The sequence below is a fragment of the Stigmatopora nigra genome, chromosome 8, assembly GCF_051989575.1.
Source record: "Stigmatopora nigra isolate UIUO_SnigA chromosome 8, RoL_Snig_1.1, whole genome shotgun sequence".
NCBI classification, from domain to species: Eukaryota; Metazoa; Chordata; class Actinopteri; order Syngnathiformes; family Syngnathidae; genus Stigmatopora; species Stigmatopora nigra.
Genome location: NC_135515.1, coordinates 11,401,525 through 11,422,531, shown reverse-complemented (window position 1 = coordinate 11,422,531; position 21,007 = coordinate 11,401,525). Strand labels below are relative to the sequence as shown.

At 41.0% G+C, this 21,007-nt stretch overlaps 3 protein-coding genes across 5 annotated transcripts in view; 1 reads left to right on the top strand and 2 right to left on the bottom strand.

Annotated features, from left to right (window-relative positions):
* Window positions 1–5,202: 5,202 nt before the first annotated feature.
* On the bottom strand, window positions 5,203–8,932 carry LOC144200371 (rhodopsin kinase grk7-b-like). 2 transcript variants are annotated; one of them, XM_077722474.1, is made up of 5 exons: window positions 8,743–8,932; window positions 8,248–8,682; window positions 7,734–8,171; window positions 6,748–7,019; window positions 5,203–5,696 (listed from the first exon to the last, which is right to left on the bottom strand). In XM_077722474.1, exons 1-5 carry the CDS (start codon window positions 8,755–8,757, stop codon window positions 5,369–5,371), a joined length of 1,488 nt encoding a protein of 495 aa, XP_077578600.1. In that variant the 5' UTR covers window positions 8,758–8,932; the 3' UTR covers window positions 5,203–5,368. The 2 variants fall into 2 exon arrangements, with proteins under 2 accessions (XP_077578600.1, XP_077578599.1); XM_077722473.1 differs by having other exon boundaries at window positions 8,248–8,932.
* A 1,115-nt stretch (window positions 8,933–10,047) lies between these two features.
* On the bottom strand, window positions 10,048–11,880 carry rnf7 (ring finger protein 7). The gene is made up of 3 exons (XM_077722669.1): window positions 11,453–11,880; window positions 11,305–11,352; window positions 10,048–10,505 (listed from the first exon to the last, which is right to left on the bottom strand). Exons 1-3 carry the CDS (start codon window positions 11,616–11,618, stop codon window positions 10,387–10,389), a joined length of 333 nt encoding a protein of 110 aa, XP_077578795.1. The 5' UTR covers window positions 11,619–11,880; the 3' UTR covers window positions 10,048–10,386.
* A 1,217-nt stretch (window positions 11,881–13,097) lies between these two features.
* Window positions 13,098–21,007, top strand: part of pi4kaa (phosphatidylinositol 4-kinase, catalytic, alpha a) — a 35,264-nt gene continuing 27,354 nt past the window's right edge. For both annotated transcript variants that reach the window (XM_077722454.1, XM_077722453.1), the window contains exons 1-13: window positions 13,098–13,310; window positions 15,056–15,172; window positions 15,250–15,343; window positions 15,474–15,562; window positions 16,605–16,677; window positions 16,754–17,031; window positions 18,035–18,101; window positions 18,167–18,315; window positions 18,385–18,450; window positions 19,362–19,458; window positions 19,526–19,717; window positions 19,784–19,884; window positions 20,867–20,996. In XM_077722454.1, coding sequence (XP_077578580.1) covers window positions 13,212–13,310; window positions 15,056–15,172; window positions 15,250–15,343; window positions 15,474–15,562; window positions 16,605–16,677; window positions 16,754–17,031; window positions 18,035–18,101; window positions 18,167–18,315; window positions 18,385–18,450; window positions 19,362–19,458; window positions 19,526–19,717; window positions 19,784–19,884; window positions 20,867–20,996 — 1,552 coding nt within the window. In that variant the 5' untranslated portion in view covers window positions 13,098–13,211. The remainder of the gene's footprint in view (window positions 13,311–15,055; window positions 15,173–15,249; window positions 15,344–15,473; window positions 15,563–16,604; window positions 16,678–16,753; window positions 17,032–18,034; window positions 18,102–18,166; window positions 18,316–18,384; window positions 18,451–19,361; window positions 19,459–19,525; window positions 19,718–19,783; window positions 19,885–20,866; window positions 20,997–21,007) is intronic.

The window sequence follows — 21,007 nt, the reverse complement described above, 5'->3', positions numbered from 1 at the left end:
ACTCCACTCCTAATGTATTAAATATATTTGAAAAAAAAGGTTAAAAAACATTCAATCTTTCATAACTGAAGTTAAATACAACAGAATGTACTTGATATGCATTTTACTTTATACAAGGCTAAGTCAAGGATGCCCAACTCCAGTCCTTGACAACCCCTCTACAGTCTGTTTTCCATGTCTCCCTCCACCAAAACACCTGAATCAAATAATCAGGATCATTTTCAAGCTTCTGGACAGCTTGTTGATTACTTGATTAATGGATTGAGGAGTGAGATATGGAAAGTAGACTAGATAAGGGCCCTGGGGGACGGGAGTTGGGCACTTTAAATTGATTAATCTTTTGCCTACCACTATAGCTACTGAATTCTCATATAGTATACATGTGCATCTATATATATGTATGCATATGAAATATGTATATATATATTTCAGCAACACGGTTACTTATTTATATATTTATACATGTATTTATTTATTGACTTACTATTAACTACCTATTTGTGTAAAATGCCTTTCCTATTTCTGCACCCTCACCCTCTTCCTACTGCAACAAAGAAATTTCCCGAATACGGGATGAATAAAGTTATCCAATCCAATCAAATTTTAAGAACCATTGATTTAGACAATGGGTGAATGGCCATTCAACAAGTGAACAACAAAGTGTCATACTGGCAGAGTCAAAAGACTTGTCAGACCGCACAATAACAACATCATACTTGAAATAGCCAGAGGCTGTCAAACGCATTATATCACTTACAAAGAATGTGATAAGTACCAGCTAATTAAATCAAAATTCATACAGTTTAAGGGACCAATAGCAGCCTGCAGCTTATCCTCCTATGACCTGCGATCCACATGCATGGACATCACATTTTTAGTTACAATGTTACATTTTGGACTACAAGGGCCTGGCATCCACTAATGACGTGGGCATCATTTTTCTCAGAAACTACACTATTTAAAAAGATAATTTTTTGTTTTTACACTTATCAGGTCCCAATTAGCCTAAAATATCAAAGAGGGAAAAAAATACATGCCTTGCAAGAGTTTGGGTCTTGGGAGGTTAAATTTCAGTTTTTGCTTTAATGTTAAACAATTGATTGTTTCTTCAGTATGTCTCCACTTTAAGACACACACACACACACACACACACACAATCATACACATTGGTAGTGTAATCAAGACATACATATGCAGCACTTTAAAAAAAATATGAGGGGTTGTAAAGTGCTTCCCTACTGCATTAGCCTGTATTTTTATGCCTTCTCTTCACGTTTGAAGTGCTATTCTCCAATGAGCCTTGAGCAAGATGTAGGGGGGGGGGGGGGGGGGCTGCATCAGACATCTTCAAATGACTTAAGCTGACTCATGGTTTTGGGTACTGTAACTTCCTGAACTTTTAGCTGTTTCCGTGGGGTTTGTCTAATTGTAGAGAACTTTCTTGTTAGAAAATTTAATTCTATCAGTCTACCAATAGTGGGAGCCCGTTTAGCACTTATGGTAGGTACTCTTACCACACTTTTGAGAGACACTGTTCTAGATTTTTTCCAAGTCAACTGAGCAAACAAGCTGCATATTTCCCATTTCTAAAACCACAGTGTCTCGACATTACTTTACAAGCTTTAGGCGGAACAAGAGAGATTACTTTACACCACAAGCAGCCTTCTCCTTGAGTAATATGGCTGTAAATGACATTGACAGATTTCTGTAGTAAAGCAATTGTGCTTGGAAAGGAGATGAGCTGTAGATGTTGGACTTTTTACAAGTCATGTCCTCTTTTGGGCAAAAGCTCTGAATAAGTCTTAAGGAAATTATCCCAGAAATGATGGCAAGACTGCAAAATAGCCCAGGGGTGGGCAAACTTTTCGGCCCGGGGGCCACATTGACTATAAAAATGTGACAGATGGGCCGGGTCAGCACAAGATACGATACATATAAAAAAGTGCATCCGTTAACAGTCCATATGAAACATAAACAGAAAAAAAGGACTAACGTAAAGTATTAACATACTCATCACTCATCATTAATGTAAAAAGTATAAAGAACAAAGTAAAGTAAAAAGAAATGTATTAAGAAATATTGAAATGTAATTAAAAAAAGATAGAAGGGCTGTAAAACACGAAAAATAAATAAGAGTGGACAGAGCTACTGCCACTGGTTTCCACGTGACGGCGCCATCTTGGAAAATTAAACATTATTTGGACAACGTCGGCGGGCCGGATTAAAAAGCCTAACGGTCCATATGTGGCCCGCGGGCCGTAGTTTGTCCATGACAGGTCTATACTGAAAATCTGGGGGTCTTAGGCCATGGTGGAAAGAAACATACACTGTTCCTGTTGGATTGCCAAGCTGGAATTTACTTATTTGTGTAAATGTGAGGAATTTAAGCAATGAAGCAGGGCAAATTGAACGTTAACCAAAAAATAAACACTTCCTGTGCTGAGGCGGGGGTGACCCCCCTACCACAATGATGGTCATGACATATGACTTTCTTTCTAAATCTAAATTTGAGTGTTCATTCCTGTAGGTTAACCTTGACCTCTGCTGGCTGGCTGCCCTCCTCTTTCCATTGTTGTTGAAATAGAAACATTCCCTTCAACTGACCCGGCCTATACGCCCCCCGCGCATGACTGGATCTCACTTTCCCTGCACAGTCAATGACCTCTCTGTCTCGACTGATAGATGTTTTCTCACCTCCCACACCCACACAGGGATGCCGTCATGCATGCGGTGTGCCGCTTTCCAAGTTTACCTTCATCAGCACGCACAAGCTCTAATGTTACCATCTCAAGAAGAAGAAAACAGGCATTTTAAATTGCTCGTTATATCTGTATGTCATGGTTGTCTTGTCATCATATCATCTGCAATGAGATTCTCTCAAGTCTCAAGCGTGTAGCTTGCATGTTCTTCATGGGCCGGCTCGAGGAGCCACCACCAGCTTTTTGAGGATAAGAGGTTCATGAAATGAATGAAGGCTCCAGCACCCCTGGCGACTTTTGTGAGAATAAGTGGTTCAGTAAATGAGTGAATGAATGAATGGATGGAAGGATGGATGGATGGATGGATGGATGGATGGATGGATGGATGGATGGATGGATGGATGGATTGATGGATGGATGGATGGATGGATGGATGGATGGATGCATGGAAGGAGGGGCGGACGGACGGACGGATGGTTGGGTGGATGGATGGATGGATGATGGATAGATGGATAGATGGATAGATGGATGGATGGATGGATGGATGGATGGATGAATGGATGAATGAATGGATGAATGGATGGATGGATGGATGGATGGATGGATGGATGGATGGATGGATGGATGGATGGATGGATGGATGGATGGATGGATAGACGGACGGACGGACGGACGGACGGACGGACGGACAGACGGACGGATGGATGGATGGATGGATGGATGGATGGATGGAAGGATGGATGGATGCTTAGAAGGGGGGGCGGACGTACGGTAGGAGGGACGGACGGACGGATAAATGAATGAATGAAAGAATTGCAACTTTTATTTTAGTTTTCTCAACCGCTTCAGCGTCATTAGGGTTGTGGGGGGCGTTGAAGCCAATCCCAGCTGTCTCCAGGCCAGAGGCAGGGGACACCCTGAATCGGTGGCCAGCCGATCGCAGGGCACAAGGAGACGAACAACCATGCACACTCACACCCATACCTATGGGTAATATTGCAAAAGAAAGATGTACGCAACACTACATGACCAAAAAGTCTCCCAAAGAAAAAACTGAAATATCACCAATAATCTGAGAATGAGAAAGAACACCTAAAATCAAGCAATAAATGGAATAACTAGCTTCTCCTAAACAGTTTCCATTGTGAAGAATGCTTGTTTATTTATACATGCATTTGTCCATGTCCATGCTGGCCTCATTTCACTTACTCAAACAAATAAGCCACGGATGATATAACCAATCGTATTTTTACACTTGTCTTCCTCTCACGAGAGTAGAACAAATTGAGAGAATTTTGACCTAGAAGGGAGAAGAACTACAGATTTTCAATGTAGAGGGTAAATTTGTCAGAAAAACAAATACGTACTCTAATTAAGTACCTGAAAAAGTGCATAGAGTAACGCAAGACACATTCTATACCACCCACAAATATATTTAAAGGTCAATAACACTGGGGAAATTATGCAGGAAGAAAAAATCTCTCATGTTTTCTCAACCGCTTCATCCCCAATAGTGTCACGAGGGGTGCTGGAGCCTATCCCAGCTGACTCCCGGCCAGAATCCTGAATCGGTGGCCAACCAATCACAGGGTACAATGAGACGGACGACCATTCACTCTCACACCCATTCCTACGGGCAATTTAGAGTGTGCAATCAGCTTACCATGTGTATCTTGCGAGTTCGAGAGAAAATCAGAGTACCTGGAGAAAACCCACACAGGCTCGGGTAGAACATGCAAAATCCACACAGGTGGGCGTGACCTGGATTTGAACCCAGGACTCCAGAGCTATGAGGCTAACGCGATAACCACTAGAAAAAATGTCTCCTTTAAATTTCATTACAGAAGAAAGACGTTTTTGATACCTGAGAACTGTATGCATAAAAAGCTGATGTATATTACATAAAAAACAACAACAACTATGACGGTTATGCGATATCCCCCAAAATAAAATGAGTGGTGACTTTAAACATTACATATCATCTTTTTTCCCCTTTTAAAGATAAAATACGTCAATCACTAAAAAGCATAATAGTTGAGCAGTGACTTTTGGAATAAATTCTACAGGTGTTTAGGGACATCTAGCGGTTAACTTGTGTTACTATGCTTGCCATAGTCGAGTCAAAATTTGAGTTACAGTATACTATTGGTTGTCATAAAATCCCATCGACTAGCTTTGAGTTAACTTTCGGGTAAATCGGTTCAGAAAATGAGACGAGATGAGAATTGCAAAGACAATATTTCCAACAAGGTTTTTAATCTGTAAACCAAACAATATGCATCATCTAATATATATATATATATATATATATATATATATATATATATATATATATATATATATATATATATATATATATATATATATATATATATATATATATATATATATATATATATATATATATATATATATATATATATATATATATATATATATATATATATATATATATATATATATTACCTAAAGTGATAGATAAAAATGATAATATTAAGACGGAATCTATTGGCACAATGATGATTTAAAAAAATAAATAAATCAACTTTGAAGTTGTAATCCGAGTCGGATTGTAATCAGGCAGACAAATATAATCCTATTGTATATGTGTTCTATTGAAGACCATTTCAAGTATACAAATGTTGCTTATCCCCATAAAAAGATTATGCTTAAATAATGACACACATCTTTGATTTCCATGCCATCGATTGATCATAGCCATTCCTTTCCGACTTATTGAGCTCATCAAATAACCCGCTGTCAATCATCTCCTTCTGCCACGACACAGGAACAGCACCTGTGCTGAACTCCTTAGAGAAGTTCTCATCCCTATTATCCAGATCAATGTCTCCGAGCTCCGATGTGTCGTTGAAATAACTTGTGTCTTTGATGTATATCACTTTAGGCTTAGGCATCCAAGGAGGCTCCAAAGTCTGTGCCTCCAGGCGATGGAAATTAATGTCCTTGAAAAATATATGCTTCCGTGGGTCATCACCTCTGGTGTAAAAAACAAACAAACAGCATATGGACAGAAAATGTCCTTAGAAAGGCAGCATGTACAACACTAAAGCATGAGAGAATTTGGGTTTTCATACCGGTACTCTGCAAACATCCATGATGCTCACTGGACACTTTAGAACACAAATCTAAACTAACACGTGGCTCTCGAGTCGCATGCGGCTCCCAGCCAAAATAAATTTGGGCTCTTTGCCTTGTTTTCTCTTAATTTTATTTTCTCTTAAAACACTCAAATTCACCAGGGCCCATTAAAAACAAACAATGTATGATATTTCTAAAATAATTTGGCAGATTGGATATTTTTTTATGCTGACATAAGGTCTGGCTCTTTGACTCCCACAGTTTAAAAGGTTGGCTCTTTGTGTCTAACTTGTACACCACCCCCTAACTATTACACCATTAGATTAGCATGCTACCACCTTACTCTATGACACGTGTCAAAGTGGCGGCCCGGGGGCCAAATCTGGCCCACCGCATCATTTTGTGTGGAAAGTAAATCATGAGTGCCGACTTTCTGTTTTTGGATCAATTTAGAATGAAATGTATAGATGTGTATTCAATTTCCAGATTTTTCCCCCTTTTAAATCAATAATTGACCATTTTTAATCATTTTTTTCTGTTTTTAGTTCAAAAATCATTTGGTAAAAATCTAAAATATATTAAGAAAAAAGCTAAAATAGACGTTGTTTTAGATTTATAAAAACTGAATATTCAGGGTTTTTAAGTGTTTTTTATCCATTTATTAAAAAATATCTAAATATTATATCTAAAATGGTCCGGCCCACATGAAATCGAGTTGACGTTAACGCGGCCCGTAAACCAACCAGAATCTGACACCCCTGCTCTATGCCATTCTTAAAAAAAAACAGTCATAAACAAAAATCACACCACTGCTTCACCTTCCACATGCCATTAAGATGGCATCACTTGAACAAACAAACTGAAACATCCCTTTTATGGTAACCTGAGAAAACATCCCATTCTCAAAACCCCAACCCAAATTCATAGAACACCCATGATTTGTACTTACTTGCACCCAAGTCGATGTGCTACTTTTTTCTTAAGCAGGCAACAGATGATGTCCTTGGTTGCAGGGTCGAATCCCTTGTGGTGAAACTTGCACAAGTCTTCCTGGGTTCTGCGGGCCACCTCGTTTTTCTGCACCTTTTCGCGGAAATCTCGGAATGGCAGGCGAGCGGCCACCATCTCGTAGATGCTGCACCCTAACGCCCACCAGTCCACAGATGTGCAGTAGTACTGTTGCTTCAGAATCTCAGGGGCCATGTAACCAGTTGTTCCAGCCTGAAGACACACACAGGTCAAAATGACTGGCAACATTTTCAGTGGTTAGTGCGTGGGTTCAAATCCAGGTCAGTCCACCAGTGTGAAGTTTTGCATGTTCACCCGGGCCTGTATGGGTTTTCTCTGGGTACTCCGGTTTCTTCCAACATTCCTAAGACATGCATGGTAGGCTGATTGGACACTCTAAATTGCCCCTAGATATGAGTGTGAGTGTGAATGGTTGTTTGTCTCTTTGTGCCCTGTGATTGGCTAGCCACCCGTTCAGGGTGTCGCCAGCCTTTGTTCCGAAGTCAGCTGGGATAGGATCCAGCCCCCCCTGTAACCGTAGTGAGGATAAAGCGGTTCAGAAAATGAGATGAGATATCGAGGCAACCCCAAATACAAGAGTAGAAAAAGTTGCGATCAATTAATCAGCCCCGATGAAAAAAAAATATAAAATTGAGCCCAAAGAGTACTATTTATACCAATCCAGCACAGACTATTTAAACAATGAGATTTCTGCTGAAAGAAACCGCCCCTGAAAGCAAACAAATAATTGCAATTGCAAGTAACCAGAATGTTTAAAGGTGTTGTACTGATGAGTTGGAAACCTACACCCAACCTTTGTGAAATATATAATATAGTATGCCGTATTATTTCCAATGCCGTTCTGATTCCAGTAAAGCACAGAATTTCAAAGTGCAGATCAAGCTAGAATAAGTTCCCTAGACTAACCTTTTGGCAGATAGTTTTCCCTTTTGGCAGCTCGACCGCCAATCCGAGGTCTGACAGTCTGCAATGGCCGTGAGCATCAAGCAGCACATTTTCTGGCTTCAAGTCACGATACACAATATTAATCGAGTGAAGGTGAAGGAGGCCCATGGTCATCTGGGCTGTATAGAAAACCACACGGTCCATCCGGAGGCCACGTTCTCCAAGTTCATAGATGTGAAACCTGAGGTCTCCTCCATTCATTAAATCCATAACCAGGCACAAATGGGTACCATTATCGTAGGCGTAGGCCAGGTTCATAACGAAAAGACTGTTAACCTTCTCCAGTATCTTCTTCTCTTGAAGGGCCAACCTCTCACCACCTTTCTTCTTCAAACGTCTTTTGTCTAGCTTCTTGCAAGCATACATCTGTCCCGTAATCTTCACTTGCACTGCACACACCTGCAATACAGAACTCAGTTTATAGCACTAATCTGATCTTCTATTGCTTGATAACAAAGAAGCTGTCAGAACCCACCTCGCCAAAACCACCTTTCCCCAATTTCCGAAACTCCTCAAAGTATTTATCGTTGATCGTTTGTTTCTCGTACTCTTTCCATTGTAGAAACCTGAAAAAGAAGGGACTCCGGAGATACTCCGAGAAAGGTTTTCCCCGAAGGAAATCTCTTATGGCTTCTCTCATCTGGTTCACCGTTGACTCATCAAAGTCCTCGCATGTTTCTACAGTGTCTTTGATAAAACTCCTAGAGTCAGGGTGTCGGATCTTTGCCAGAATTATCCGCCTGGTCTTTGTTTGGGTGTCTTCTTCTGCAATGCTCCATTCTCCCAACTCTTCCAGTAACTCAATGGCGGCAGTGTACTGGGGATTACGGCTGAGGAGAAACTGCCGAAATAATGTCCTCCCAATGGGTTGCTGTTCACAAAGCGACTCATACTGCTTCATTTCAGCTTCCTGCAGAGCTAACGAGTTATTTGGCATGGGCAAAGACAAGGACAGTCTCTGCTTTCTCACCTCATTCCCATCCATTCCCGAGCCTTGAGGTAGGCTGCTTTGGCCACCAGTTCCTTCACCAGCAGAAGATCAGGCAAAGCAGTCGCCCCATCTGTAAACCGTGGGGACCCACTTCAGGCATCGACATGGCTCGAGCACTCATAGAGCTCACGCAACCCTTCAGTCTTCCCACACCTCTTTAGGTATTAAAAGTACAACTATGTGCTGGGATTTGTTAGCACTCAGGGAAAGCAACTTATGTGGTTTGAACTTAAGAGGCTTTAGCCAAGTTTATTTTTAGGAGAGGCAAGTGCACGTGTGCAGTAAATGGGCTGCCATCTCACGTCATAGGCGGCAGGACCCAAGTTAAAATTAATACATCCTTGCATATATTGCTTAGTCAAACCATATGAACTTGTTATGTATATATGTATAAACAAATGGCTGAATGTTAAAACCAACCATATCTATAAATGTACGTGTGCGCGCACACACACACACACACACACACACATATATATATATATATATATATATATATATATATATATATATATATATATATATATATATATATATATATATATATATATATATATATATATATATATATAGAGAGAGAGAGAGAGAGAGAGAGAGAGAGAGAGATATATAGATATATATATATATATATATATATATATATAGTTTCAGCAACACGCTTATTTGTGTATTTATACATTCATTTAATTGAATATATTTATTTATGTATTTATTTATTTATTACATATCTATATGTCTAAAATGTCTTCGCCTCTGGTCTCAAAATGCTTTTCAGTAACTGATGTGGCCTTCACAAGCTTCTATGCATGCTTGGCAATGTCGCGGTGTCCTCCTAATGAGACGACGTATGGTGGCCTAAAAGACCGAAACATAATGTCCTATAGGTGATTTGTTGGGTTTAAATTAGGGGATCAAGAATGACATTTTTTTTTCAATTTCTTCATTCTCAAAAGGATTCGGCAACCCTAAATGTTAAAAGAGCCATGGACTCATAAAAAATTAATATATCTGGAGTCACAAAAACACCAAAAGCCTTATAATTCAGTATGTATCTATATCAGTCTATTCTCAAAATGACCAAGAAGGTGAAACATAAATCATGGGCATCTTCCTTGTTCTAAATAAAGGAATTTTTTATTGTTCTTTTCGCCTACATATGAAGAAACTTTTTTTAATTAAGAAAAATTGGGAAAAAGTGAGTTCTTATTTTCCATGTTTATTTAAATACAATAAGATTACAACTTTGGGAAAAACCTACAAAAAAAAAGAAGGTAAATCAACCAATTCACAGCCATTCACCAACCTTTATTTGTAAAAACAGTCACATTGTTGACATTTGGCAATCATCCCCACAAAAAAAATAGATACCAGGTGTCCTTCTCTGTGACCCGTTCGCCTTCCACATCGATCAGCAAGCGAGGAGTCAAAGTTTGTTCGGTATCCCCCGGTCAGTTAGTCACCCATCGCTGACACGGTGAGTACTGGAACATGCAATCAAATGGCCGAGACGAGTTGTAAACAGCGGCTCTGCACGGGGTTTCACAATGATCACGGCCAGATCTCTGTCCACCACCTGCTGCATTCAGGCGAAGTCTATGAATCACAGCACTAACGGCGCTGGCCTTATTTGCCGATCCGTTGAACCACCCAGTCTTGCTGGCAGAGGGGGCAGCGATTGTTCTGCTTCACCCAAAGCGACATGCAGCAGTTATGGAAGGAATGGTTACATTCTCCCCAAACAACTGCAGGAAAAAGCAAAAAGATTTGATAATTAGCATGTATGAACAGTATGGTCATAAATCCCTTTAAAAGTAAATACAAGAGGAGACGATGGTCCCTTGAGTTAAGAGTTACCCAATTTAATAATATGTTGATTTTAAATTCTGAATGTCAACAAATCTCTAAAAGTTGGAGTCAATCCCGGTCTGAAAATGGATCGATTTCACCAATTTCGTTATACGCAGCTTTGTATGATGACAATAAAGGCTTTTTGAACAAGGAGATGCATTTAAATAAAAAAAAAAGAAACATTGACCCGTTCTTTTCTAAATACAGTCCTCCAACTTTTCAATTGCCAAAAAACTTGATTGGACGTCTATCGCCAACAATGGCAGTGAAATGAAACCAGTCAAAGCCATCCACTATAATTGAAACAGATTCGATGTCTATGACTGTAAGTGGCAGTGAAAGCGCTGCAGGCTACAAACAACAAAAATAATCTTGAGTAATTGACATATAAAGTACTGATCTACTTACGAAACAAGTTCTGGAACCAATTATATTTTTAAATAGAGGTACAAATGTAACGGAATACATCCCTAGTTATGAACAAACAACAAAAATAATCTCGAGGAATTGACATATAAAGTACTGCTCTACTTACGAAACCATTTCTGGAACAAATTATATTCGTAAATAGAGGTACGAATGTAACAAAATACATCCCTAGTTATGATCACCATATATTCTAGTGCATGTATTTCACTTGTTATAAGCAGTTAAACATAACCTTGTGTATTTTTACAGCTGACAATATCTTACCAACACAATCCTCTTGCTTGTTTTCCGCCTGGCATCGAAGACAAGCATCTAAAATGGAGAAACGTGTTTATTTTGGATGTAAACTCTCGGCCGGCCGGCGTTTTAATGGAGAGTTGCCGGGCTAAGAAGCTAACGTTGACACACTCACCCATTACTTGCACCCGGCAAATGGCACAAGTATCGCATTCGACATCCCAACTCCACATTGCCACGGCATTCCACTTTTTTAGGGAAAACATCTTGTCACCGCCCGACTTTGAGCTAGTTGTAGTGTTGTGGGAGAGAACTATACCGAGTTCGTCGTTGTCATCCATGTCTGCAATTTCAATCGCCACACAAGTTAGCTTAGCAAAGCTAGCCGAGCAAAATGGACGGAAAAAGCAAAGGTCCAATTGACAGTAAAAGCTTTCTACCGTTAGACAGCTCTACGATATCAATCAAAGTGTGAGCTAGGGTGGGAGTGTGAAACTATATTACACATTATATACATATAAATAAATGAATTTAGGGTCAAACGAGGGAGTAAAACAACTTGAAAAACACAGAACTGATTTATAGGTTGCCCTTGTTACATCACGACAGTCATACGTGTCGCCACTAGAGGACGCCACAACGACAGCTAACTAGCACAATTTAATATCTTGAAATTGCAGATTGAATTTTAATTAATTTGTTTTAATGAACAAAACTACGGAATCTTATATTAGGTTATTTTGGGGTTGTATTTTTTTTTTTTTTTTGGAAAGTAAAATTTCCAAATTCATTTATTTTTTCATTTTTTTTAAATTATTTTTTTTAATCCAGGGTGTCCCTCCCACGCCTGGTGTCTGAAATTGGTTGGGATAGGCTCCAGCACCCCTTGCCACCCTTGTGGGAATAAGCGACATGGGATATGAATGAATGAATAATTGTCCTGTTTACATTAGTTGAAATGTAAATATTTATATAGATGTAAATATTCATATAATAATAAAATATAATTTCTGAGGGTAATGTGTAAATCATTCATTGACAATGGTTGTTTTGGTTTAGTATTGTGAAAGTGAGAGTTTTCATGGCATTTGTTTAGCAAATCGTATCATATTGTGAGGTATTAATTACCCCTAATGACCCACAATTACGGTACACAATTTATTTGGGCCCAGTGGATTGAGTGGTTAGTGTGTTGGCTTCACAGCTCTGGCGTCCCGGGTTCAAATCCAGGTTGATCAGTTTGCATGTTCTTCCCGGGCCTGTGTGGGTTTTCTAACAAATGCCAAAAAAACATGCAATGTAGGCTGATTGGACACTCTAAATTGCCCCTAGGTATGTTTGTCTGTCTCCTCATGCCCAGCGATTCAGGGTGTCCCCCCGCCTCTGCCCCTGAAGTCAGCTGGTTTAGGCTCCAGCACCCCCCGCGACCCTAGTGAGGGTAAAGCGGTTAAGAAAATGAGATGAGATCATTTATTGGAAATCAATATTTGAATGTGGGAGGAAACCAGAACATTCAGAGGGAACCCACACAGGCCCAGGGAGAACATGAAAACTCCACATATATGGACATGACCTGGATTTGAACCCAGGACCCCAGAGCTGTGAGGCACTACCCACTACCCACTGTGAGAACCATTGCTATAAATGCCATGAATACGTAAAAATATTATCCTGCGCTTTGAGAATTGCTTATTATGTACTGTAAATGTGTAAAGACACGAAACAAACATGTTTAATGCCGGCTGGTTAAACTGTAACTTTCTGTAATGATGACTCTCCATGTCATCCTCCATATTTTTCTGTGACCTTGCTTCTCTGTCTGAACCTGCTCACTTGCCGTAGATGTGATCACGTCAGCTTGTTTGGGCCCCCAATTCAAAGATGCTGGATTTTACTTTGCCTCCGCTTCTGGCTTAAATTTTGGAAGTAGAAATATGGCTCTGTACGCAGAGGGAAACCGGGGCTTCTACTTCAACACCGTCCTGTCGTTGGCTCGCTCTCTGGCGGCGCACCGGCAAGCGCCCCTCGAAAAGGTGAGATCCTCACCTACTAGCATCAATGCTAAACATCCCGCGGCAGAAGTATTCTGAATGGAACTTCTCCATTTCGCCTTGCGACACAAATGCCAGTGCTTTGCAGACATGTTTCTTTTGATTCCGTTTGATTCATGGTGTAGATGAACCGATGCACATGAATTGGTAAAGTGGAATCGAGGAATGTATTGACAGCTAGGTGTTATTAACTCCTAATCCACCTGCCCAATCGTCAGTCAATACAGCTGACAGAGTGTCTATATTAGGGTTGGGCAAAGTGTCGTAATGAGGGCGGGGTTTTCATTCCAACCCATAGAGAAGACACCTTTTCACCAATTTGTTGTCCTATAAGTGCAATCAGTGGATTGCAGCCAGGTTCCTCTTGTTTTCTACAGAAATCTCATTGGTTGAGGACTGGTTTGCCCACCCCCAATATAGTATACCTGATTGTGCTGACAGTTAGTCTATGTACTGCCATCTCATCTCCTTTTCTGAACCGCTTTATCCTCATTAGGGTCACAGGGGATGCTGGATTCTATTCCAGCTAACTCGGGCCAGAGGCGGGGACATCCCAAATCGCTGGCCAGCCGATCACAGGGCACAAGGAGACGGACAAGCATGCACACTCACACCCATACCTAGGAGCAATTCAGAGTGTCCAATCTGCCTACCATGCATGTTTTTGGAAAGTGGGAGGAAACCAGAGTACCTGGAAAAAACCCATGCATAGAACATACAAACTCCACTCAGGTGGATGTCACCTGGATTTGAACCTAGGACCTCAGAGGTGTTAGGCCGATGCGCTAACCTAGCTTTGGGCAAACTATGGCCCGCGGGCCACATCCGGCCCGAGAGGCTTTTTAATCCGGCCCGCCGACGTTGTCCCAAATAATGCCCCCCCCCCCCCCCCCCCCAGATGGCGCCATCATGCAGAAGCCAGTGGCAGTAGCTTTGTCCACTCTTATTTGTTTTTTATGTTTTACAGCCCCTTTATCTTTTTTAAATTATATTTTAATATTTATTAATACATTCCTTTTTACTTTACTTTGTACTTCATACCTTTTACTTTAATGTTAATGATGAGTGATGAGTATGTTAATACTCAAGTCCTTTTTTTCTGTTTGTTTCATATGTACTGTTAACGAATGCAGTTTTTTATATGTATCATATCTTGCGCTGAACCGGCCCATCTGTCAAATTTTTCAAGTCAATGTGGCCCCCGGGCCGAAAAGTATTGACGAAGAGACCCATGAACAATTCATATTTTCAAACATTATTCCTTTAAAGACATACTCAGAATTTAAAAATAAAACTACATGATAATGTGCACATTTATTAATCATTTCACCACTTTGAAAGTAAAAAATGTCTATGAATTCTGTCTGAGAATTTTTTTTTCACTGTTGCGAATCAAAGAGTATCAATGAGAGTATGCATGCAGATGAGTCTATTGAAGAAAAATTGTAATTTAAAAAGGCGCTAACAAGCGGTTCACATGTTTCACCACACAGGTCAGCAGAGAGCCATATACACCCCTCTAAAGAGCCACATAAGGCTCCGGAGCCTTAGGTTGCCTACCCCTGGCGTAGCGGATAGCTGCCAGTTTAAACTGTGCCTTGTATGCGTGTCTCTTTGTTGGAGCCATTTTTGGGGATCAAACTGATATTGTTTTGCACAATGCATACCTGCATTATTTATAGGTACATGCTCTATTCTTAACAAAAAAAAATGTCTTCCACCCCCAGGTGCAGAAGTTGCAATGCATGTGTCCCGTGGACTTGCGAGGAGTCTTCCAGCTGGACGAGAGGCGACGGGATGCGGTTCTGGCCTTAGGCATATTCTTGGTGGAATCCAACCTGCAGGTAGGCTGCATCTATCATGAGGATAGCTCACTTGTATTCATCATAACGCTATGTAACACACCTTACTGTCGTCATAGCACAAAGACTCCATCATGCCCTACCTTCTTGGACTACTCAAAGGACTTCCAAGAGTCCAGTGGATCGAAGAGAGCTCGGAACGCAAAGGACGAGGTAAGAATCGAACTGTTCTTTTGTTTTTTTCAGGAAATCAAGGGGAATTGAACCTGGACGTTTTTGTCTGAGCAGAGATTTGATCCTGCTGTGATCTTAACCGCTATACTCGTATTTTGCCTTTCCACAGTGACTCTTCCTGTTGCGGAGAACTTCAGTTTCTGTTTTGTGACACTGCTGTCTGATGTTGCCCAACGAGATGAAATTTTGCGTGGCCAGGTGCGTGTGTCTTTGTTTTCTTGTATGTCTATGTGTATCTGTATATATGCCCGTCTTTGTCCATTTTTGTATGGATGTGCATCTGAATGCAACTTTTGTGTCTGTGGGCATGTCTTTCAATGTTAGTTTTGTTTCAATCATGTGTACTTGTGCATATCTACATGATTTTTTTATGTTTGTCCATGTTTCTGTCTGTTTGCATATATAGTACATATACAGAATATTGCATATTCTACATACAAATGCCTCTAAATCCAAAATTTTCAGTTTAAAACACACTTTGATATGGAAATGACTGCTCCAATATACAAAAACAAGATCCAAGTTACCTTAAATACACCAAAACCTAAACACATTTGGTGTATCCGTTATTATTTACAAATTGTCCTGGTTGACACTCTGCCGGCTTCTTATTAGAGATTCACAACAGCAACTCTCTTTTGACTGTCTTCTTTATTTAGAATTATTGGTACAAATTAAATAAATGAATTAGCAGGCCCTGTTATCCATCAAGGAAAAAACAATGATAAGTAAGTGGCATGCGGTTGACCGTTATTGCCAGGCAACCCAGACCATAACCACTAACATTACTATGCAATTGAAGGAAGCATTAAAAGCTCCTTGGCATGGCTCCTCTGTATTGAACGACAAATCGGAGAGACTAGTACTCCTTTTGAGTACTATTCAATGCTAAGTTGCTTTGAATTCATGTTTTGAAGTTATTTATATGCATGTGTTTGTGTGCTAATATTAGTTTCTTCCATACACTGCACTGTACTCCATACTTGTTATTCATTTTAATACATTAATAAATCATGTTCTGTCATTTCTGTGTGTTTCTCACACCTTTCATGCAAAAATGCGACACTTTGATCATTTTTAAAGAGTTCCGTTGGTAGATTTTTTGAAGGCCATGGAATGGATTAGAGACTTTACATATAAAGTACTGCTCTACTTACAAAAAAAATCCCAGGTTTTAAAACTAATTCTTGAACCAATTCATTTTGTAAGTAGCGGTACGATTCTATGATGGCTATTTCAGATCCTTGAGACCACCATGGATGTCATGCGAGCCCTTCAAGAGCTGTGCACGGACCCCTTGTCCCAGGATAAAGGTGTGCTCATCACACACTTCCTATTCCTCAACCAAAGGCGGGCCTCCATTTTCATGACTTTCCATTTTACTTTTAGGTCCCAACTATGTGGATTACACTTGTCGCTATACAGTGCCCACACTGCTGGGTGTGGCGCGTGCTTTTGGGCGATACAGCAACACTGATGAGCCGCTACTCTCCAAGTTGTTCCCACGGCCAGTAGCGCCACCCCTGACGGCTGCAGACGACAGCGATGCTGCACGGAGACGCTCCTTCAATGACTTCCGCTCCATCCTGCCCAGCTCTTTTCTTTCCGTGTTCCCTGGGGAGACCTTGAGGCGCAAGGGTTCGTCTGTGTCCTCTGCCTCACAGCAGGTGCATACTGTGTTTTAAAAAAAAAACCTTAATATAACATATTGTGGCCCTTTGGATGAGTGGGTAGCGCATCAACTTCACAGTTCTGGGGTCCGGTTCAAGTCCAGGTCAGTCCACCTATGTGGTGTTAAGCCTGGTTGGACAATCTAAATTGCTACTAAGTATGGGTGTGAGTGTGAATGGTTGTTTGTCTCCTCGTACCCTGCGATTGGCTGGCCACCAATTCAGGGTGTCCCACACTTTGTGTCTCAAGTCATCTGGGATAGGCTCCAGCAACCCCGTGACCCCAGTGAGGATAAAGCGGTTCAAAAAATGAATTAATGAATGAATATGCCATTATTTCTGAACTATACGGCACTACTTACTACGAGACTTCTATTTTGTGAAAAGCCGGCAGTGCGCCTTGTAATCCAATAGGCCTTACACTGAATTGGTGGCCAGCCAATGGCATGGCATAAGGAGATACATAACCATTCATGCTCACAATCATACCCAGAGGCAATTTAGAGTGTTCAAATAGCCTACGCTTTATGTTTTGGAGATGTGGGAGTAGACCGGAGTACCTGGAGAAAACCAACACAAGCCTGGGAAGAACTGTGGGGCTGACGCCATAACCCAGTGGTCTCCAAATTGGGCCACAAAGGGCCGCAGTGGTTATGGGTTTTCATTCCAACCCAGAAAGAGGACCCCTTTTCACCAATCTGGTGTCCTACAAGTGCAATCAGTGGATTGCAGTCATGTGCTTTTTGTTTTACTGTTGAAATCTCATTGGTCAAACTGTCTGTGCTGGTTAGCTTGGAGGACCGGTCTGGGGACCCTTGCCATAACCACTTGTCCACTGGACCATCAAAAAACAGCCATTTTATAGTGCCAAATTCATTGTATACATGTAAACTTATATTTGGCATTTTCACTGGCCACATCTATGCCAGCCCTACAGGGAGTTGTGTTGCATTTTCATACTGGTCTGCCACTAGTGATAAAATTCATCATTTTTCATTAGGCCAGTCCTGAGAGAACAGGGCTAACCCCATGTTCCCCAGCTGACCCCTCAACACCATACTTTGAAGGTGAGTGTAACTGTTTTACTTGTCTGCATATAATACAGTCATTGACTGGAAAATAAAATGTCTAGGTTCCTACCTTCCTGATGGCAGCTCTGTGGATCCGGATTATTACTTCTCCACCATCAGCTCTAGTTTCTCTGTCTCACCTCTCTTCAACGGTTGCAGCTCCGGAGACTTCCACATACCCCTAGACACACTTAGGCAGCTTCTACACATGGTCTGTACACATCATGCACAGACGTGAACATGCATATCTTAATATTTGTCTTAATGTTGTCTTCAATAGGTTGAAGAAATGGTTTCAGAGTCATTTTTAAAGTCGTTGGATGAAACTTTGGTAGAACTTTCAGAGGTAAATTGCTATCTGTTTCTTTGTGAAGATTGTTTCTTTTTTTCTTTTACATCTTGTTATGGAATGTAATTGGTGAAAACATGCATTGTTCAACTAACTATGCGAGCTTCAAGACCAAAACAAAAGGGTGGAAAGTGCGGGGCTGATTTGTCAGAGAGACACAAGGATTTTCGCCAAATATTCTTGAATTTAGCATGTCATATCAAACCCACTAATACTCGAGGACAAAAGCTGGTTAACTCCTAGGAAAAGGGGTGGCCAAGTCTGATCCTTGACAGCCCTTATCCAATCTGTTTTCCATATATCTCTCCTCTACCACACCTGAATCAAATGGTGAACTCGTCAGCAAGCTGTCCAGAAGCTTGATACTGATCCAGATCATTTGATTCAGGTATGTTGGTGGAGGGAAATATGGAAAACAGAGCAGATAGGGGCTCTTGAGGACTGGACTTGGCCACTGATGACCTAGGACAAAAAACAGTATTGTTTGATTGCAATGAATACTACCAAGGAGAGATTACATAGCTGCTTCACACACACACACATGTAGTTTCTTATTGTACGAGGACTTTAAATCCAAAACATCCACCAAACGGTGATTCCAAAAGACATATATACATCCTCTTTATCCGACATAAAGTGTTTGGCCAGGTGAGTAAGTTCGCCAACAATCTGCTTTGACACCATCAGGTTCGACATTTAGGCACAAGAACACAAAACGTGAATAAAACGTAAAAAAACCCACAAAACTAGACCGTACAAACGATGCATTTTTCAGCCAATTATTTATTAAGGCCTGCCAGACAAATCTTATTAGTGTAGGAAGTCAGTTAATAACTAATACCTAATGATAACAGCCATACAGAAAACGACTTGTTTGAATTTAATCGTCTCATCACCTTTGTTTCAAGTTGAGTCCTGGTCTTCATGTGTACTACAAAACCTTCAGTGATCCACTCTATGTCGCTATTTTCAAAATGCTCAGAGACACCCTCTACAACCTGAAAGGTAAGTGGCCTTCTTTACCTCTCCTCCTTCCTCTGCCATTCATTTTCTTCTCATCTTCTCTTTTTAGACCTCCAGACGGACTTTGTAAAAGAGGTGCACGACTTTGTGCTGGAGCAGTTCAGCAGCAGCCAATCGGAGCTGCAGAGGATCCTACATGACGTGGAGTACCTGCAGAGTGAGCTGAGCCCACTCAAGTTGCGCTGCCAGGCCAACGCTGCCTGCGTCGACCTCATGGTGTGGGCTGTCACTGAGGAACAGGGTAAGAGCCATACTCAACCACAAGTTGAAGGCAGCACAACCTCATTTTTTTTCCTCTTGTCCGCAGGAGCTGAGAACCTTTGCAGCAAGCTATCAGAAAAGCTGCAATCAAAGACCTCCAGTAAAGTCATAATTGCCCACATGCCCCTCCTTGTCTGCTGCCTGCAGGTAACCAATGGGAGCCAAATTCCCACTGTGTACCTCAGTGGTCTCAAACCGGTCCTCAAAGGGCCGCAGTGGGTGCAGGTTTTCATTCCAACTCAACAAGAATACCTTTTGCAAGTGCAATCAGTTAATTAGAGTCAGGTGCTACTTATTTTAAAGACACCTGATTGGTTAAAATGTCGGCACTGGATCGGTTGGAACAAAAACCAGGACCCACTGCGACCCTATGTGGAACCGGTTTGAGACCACTGGTGTACCTGCTTTGTTTTATGGGGAACCATGTTTTATCTTATAAATGGTGCTCTATGTACTAGTGAGTTGGCCATTCTTCATTTTACCCTTCCTGCTTAACTGTTTGGACACAAGAATCATAAAGAGTGTCGTTTTGGGGTGAAGCTGTTTTGACCTGTACTCCCTTTGTGTATTTTTAAATTGTGTCCTATAATTACAAAATAATGGAACAGATGTAGGTTCATGAGGACAGAGACAAAGAATGAACGGGGAAAGTAATGCTACATGAATATCTTATGACAACTAGTACTAAGGGGCATTGCAAGTTACCTGAATTGGCTTTAATCAGCCTCATAACCAATAGCAGAACTGCCAACTTCCATTCACCCTGTTTCAAGAGTATCCTTGTCACATTACCGGAGTTTATCCAGAGTGAATGGGATTCATGCAAAATCAATTTGCGCTGAAATCGCCCAAGACGAATCATCCGTCAGAATTTGTAACTTGGGTGATTCAAAATGCTCAATTTTCAATTTAAGAAAAGCTCCGGGGAGCCACTAGGGCAGAGCTAAAGAGCCGTGGGTTGTTGACCCCTGGGTTAAGAGGTCTACAGTCAACTTTGACTTAAATTGACCTGAAAACTTGCTGAAATGATGCAGGATTGACCCAGTGTCAATATTGCTGTTTTCTAAAAAGGCATGATAAAGAGGGCTTTCGTAGAAAAATAATAAATGCATATAATATTTGTGTCCAGGGCTTGGGACGCCTTTGCGAGCGTTTCCCGGTGGTGGCTCACTCCGTCACCACATCACTGCGGGACTTCCTGGTGGTGCCCTCTCCAGTCCTGGTCAAGTTGTACAAGTACCATAGCCAGTACACTCCTGGTAAGCCCCTG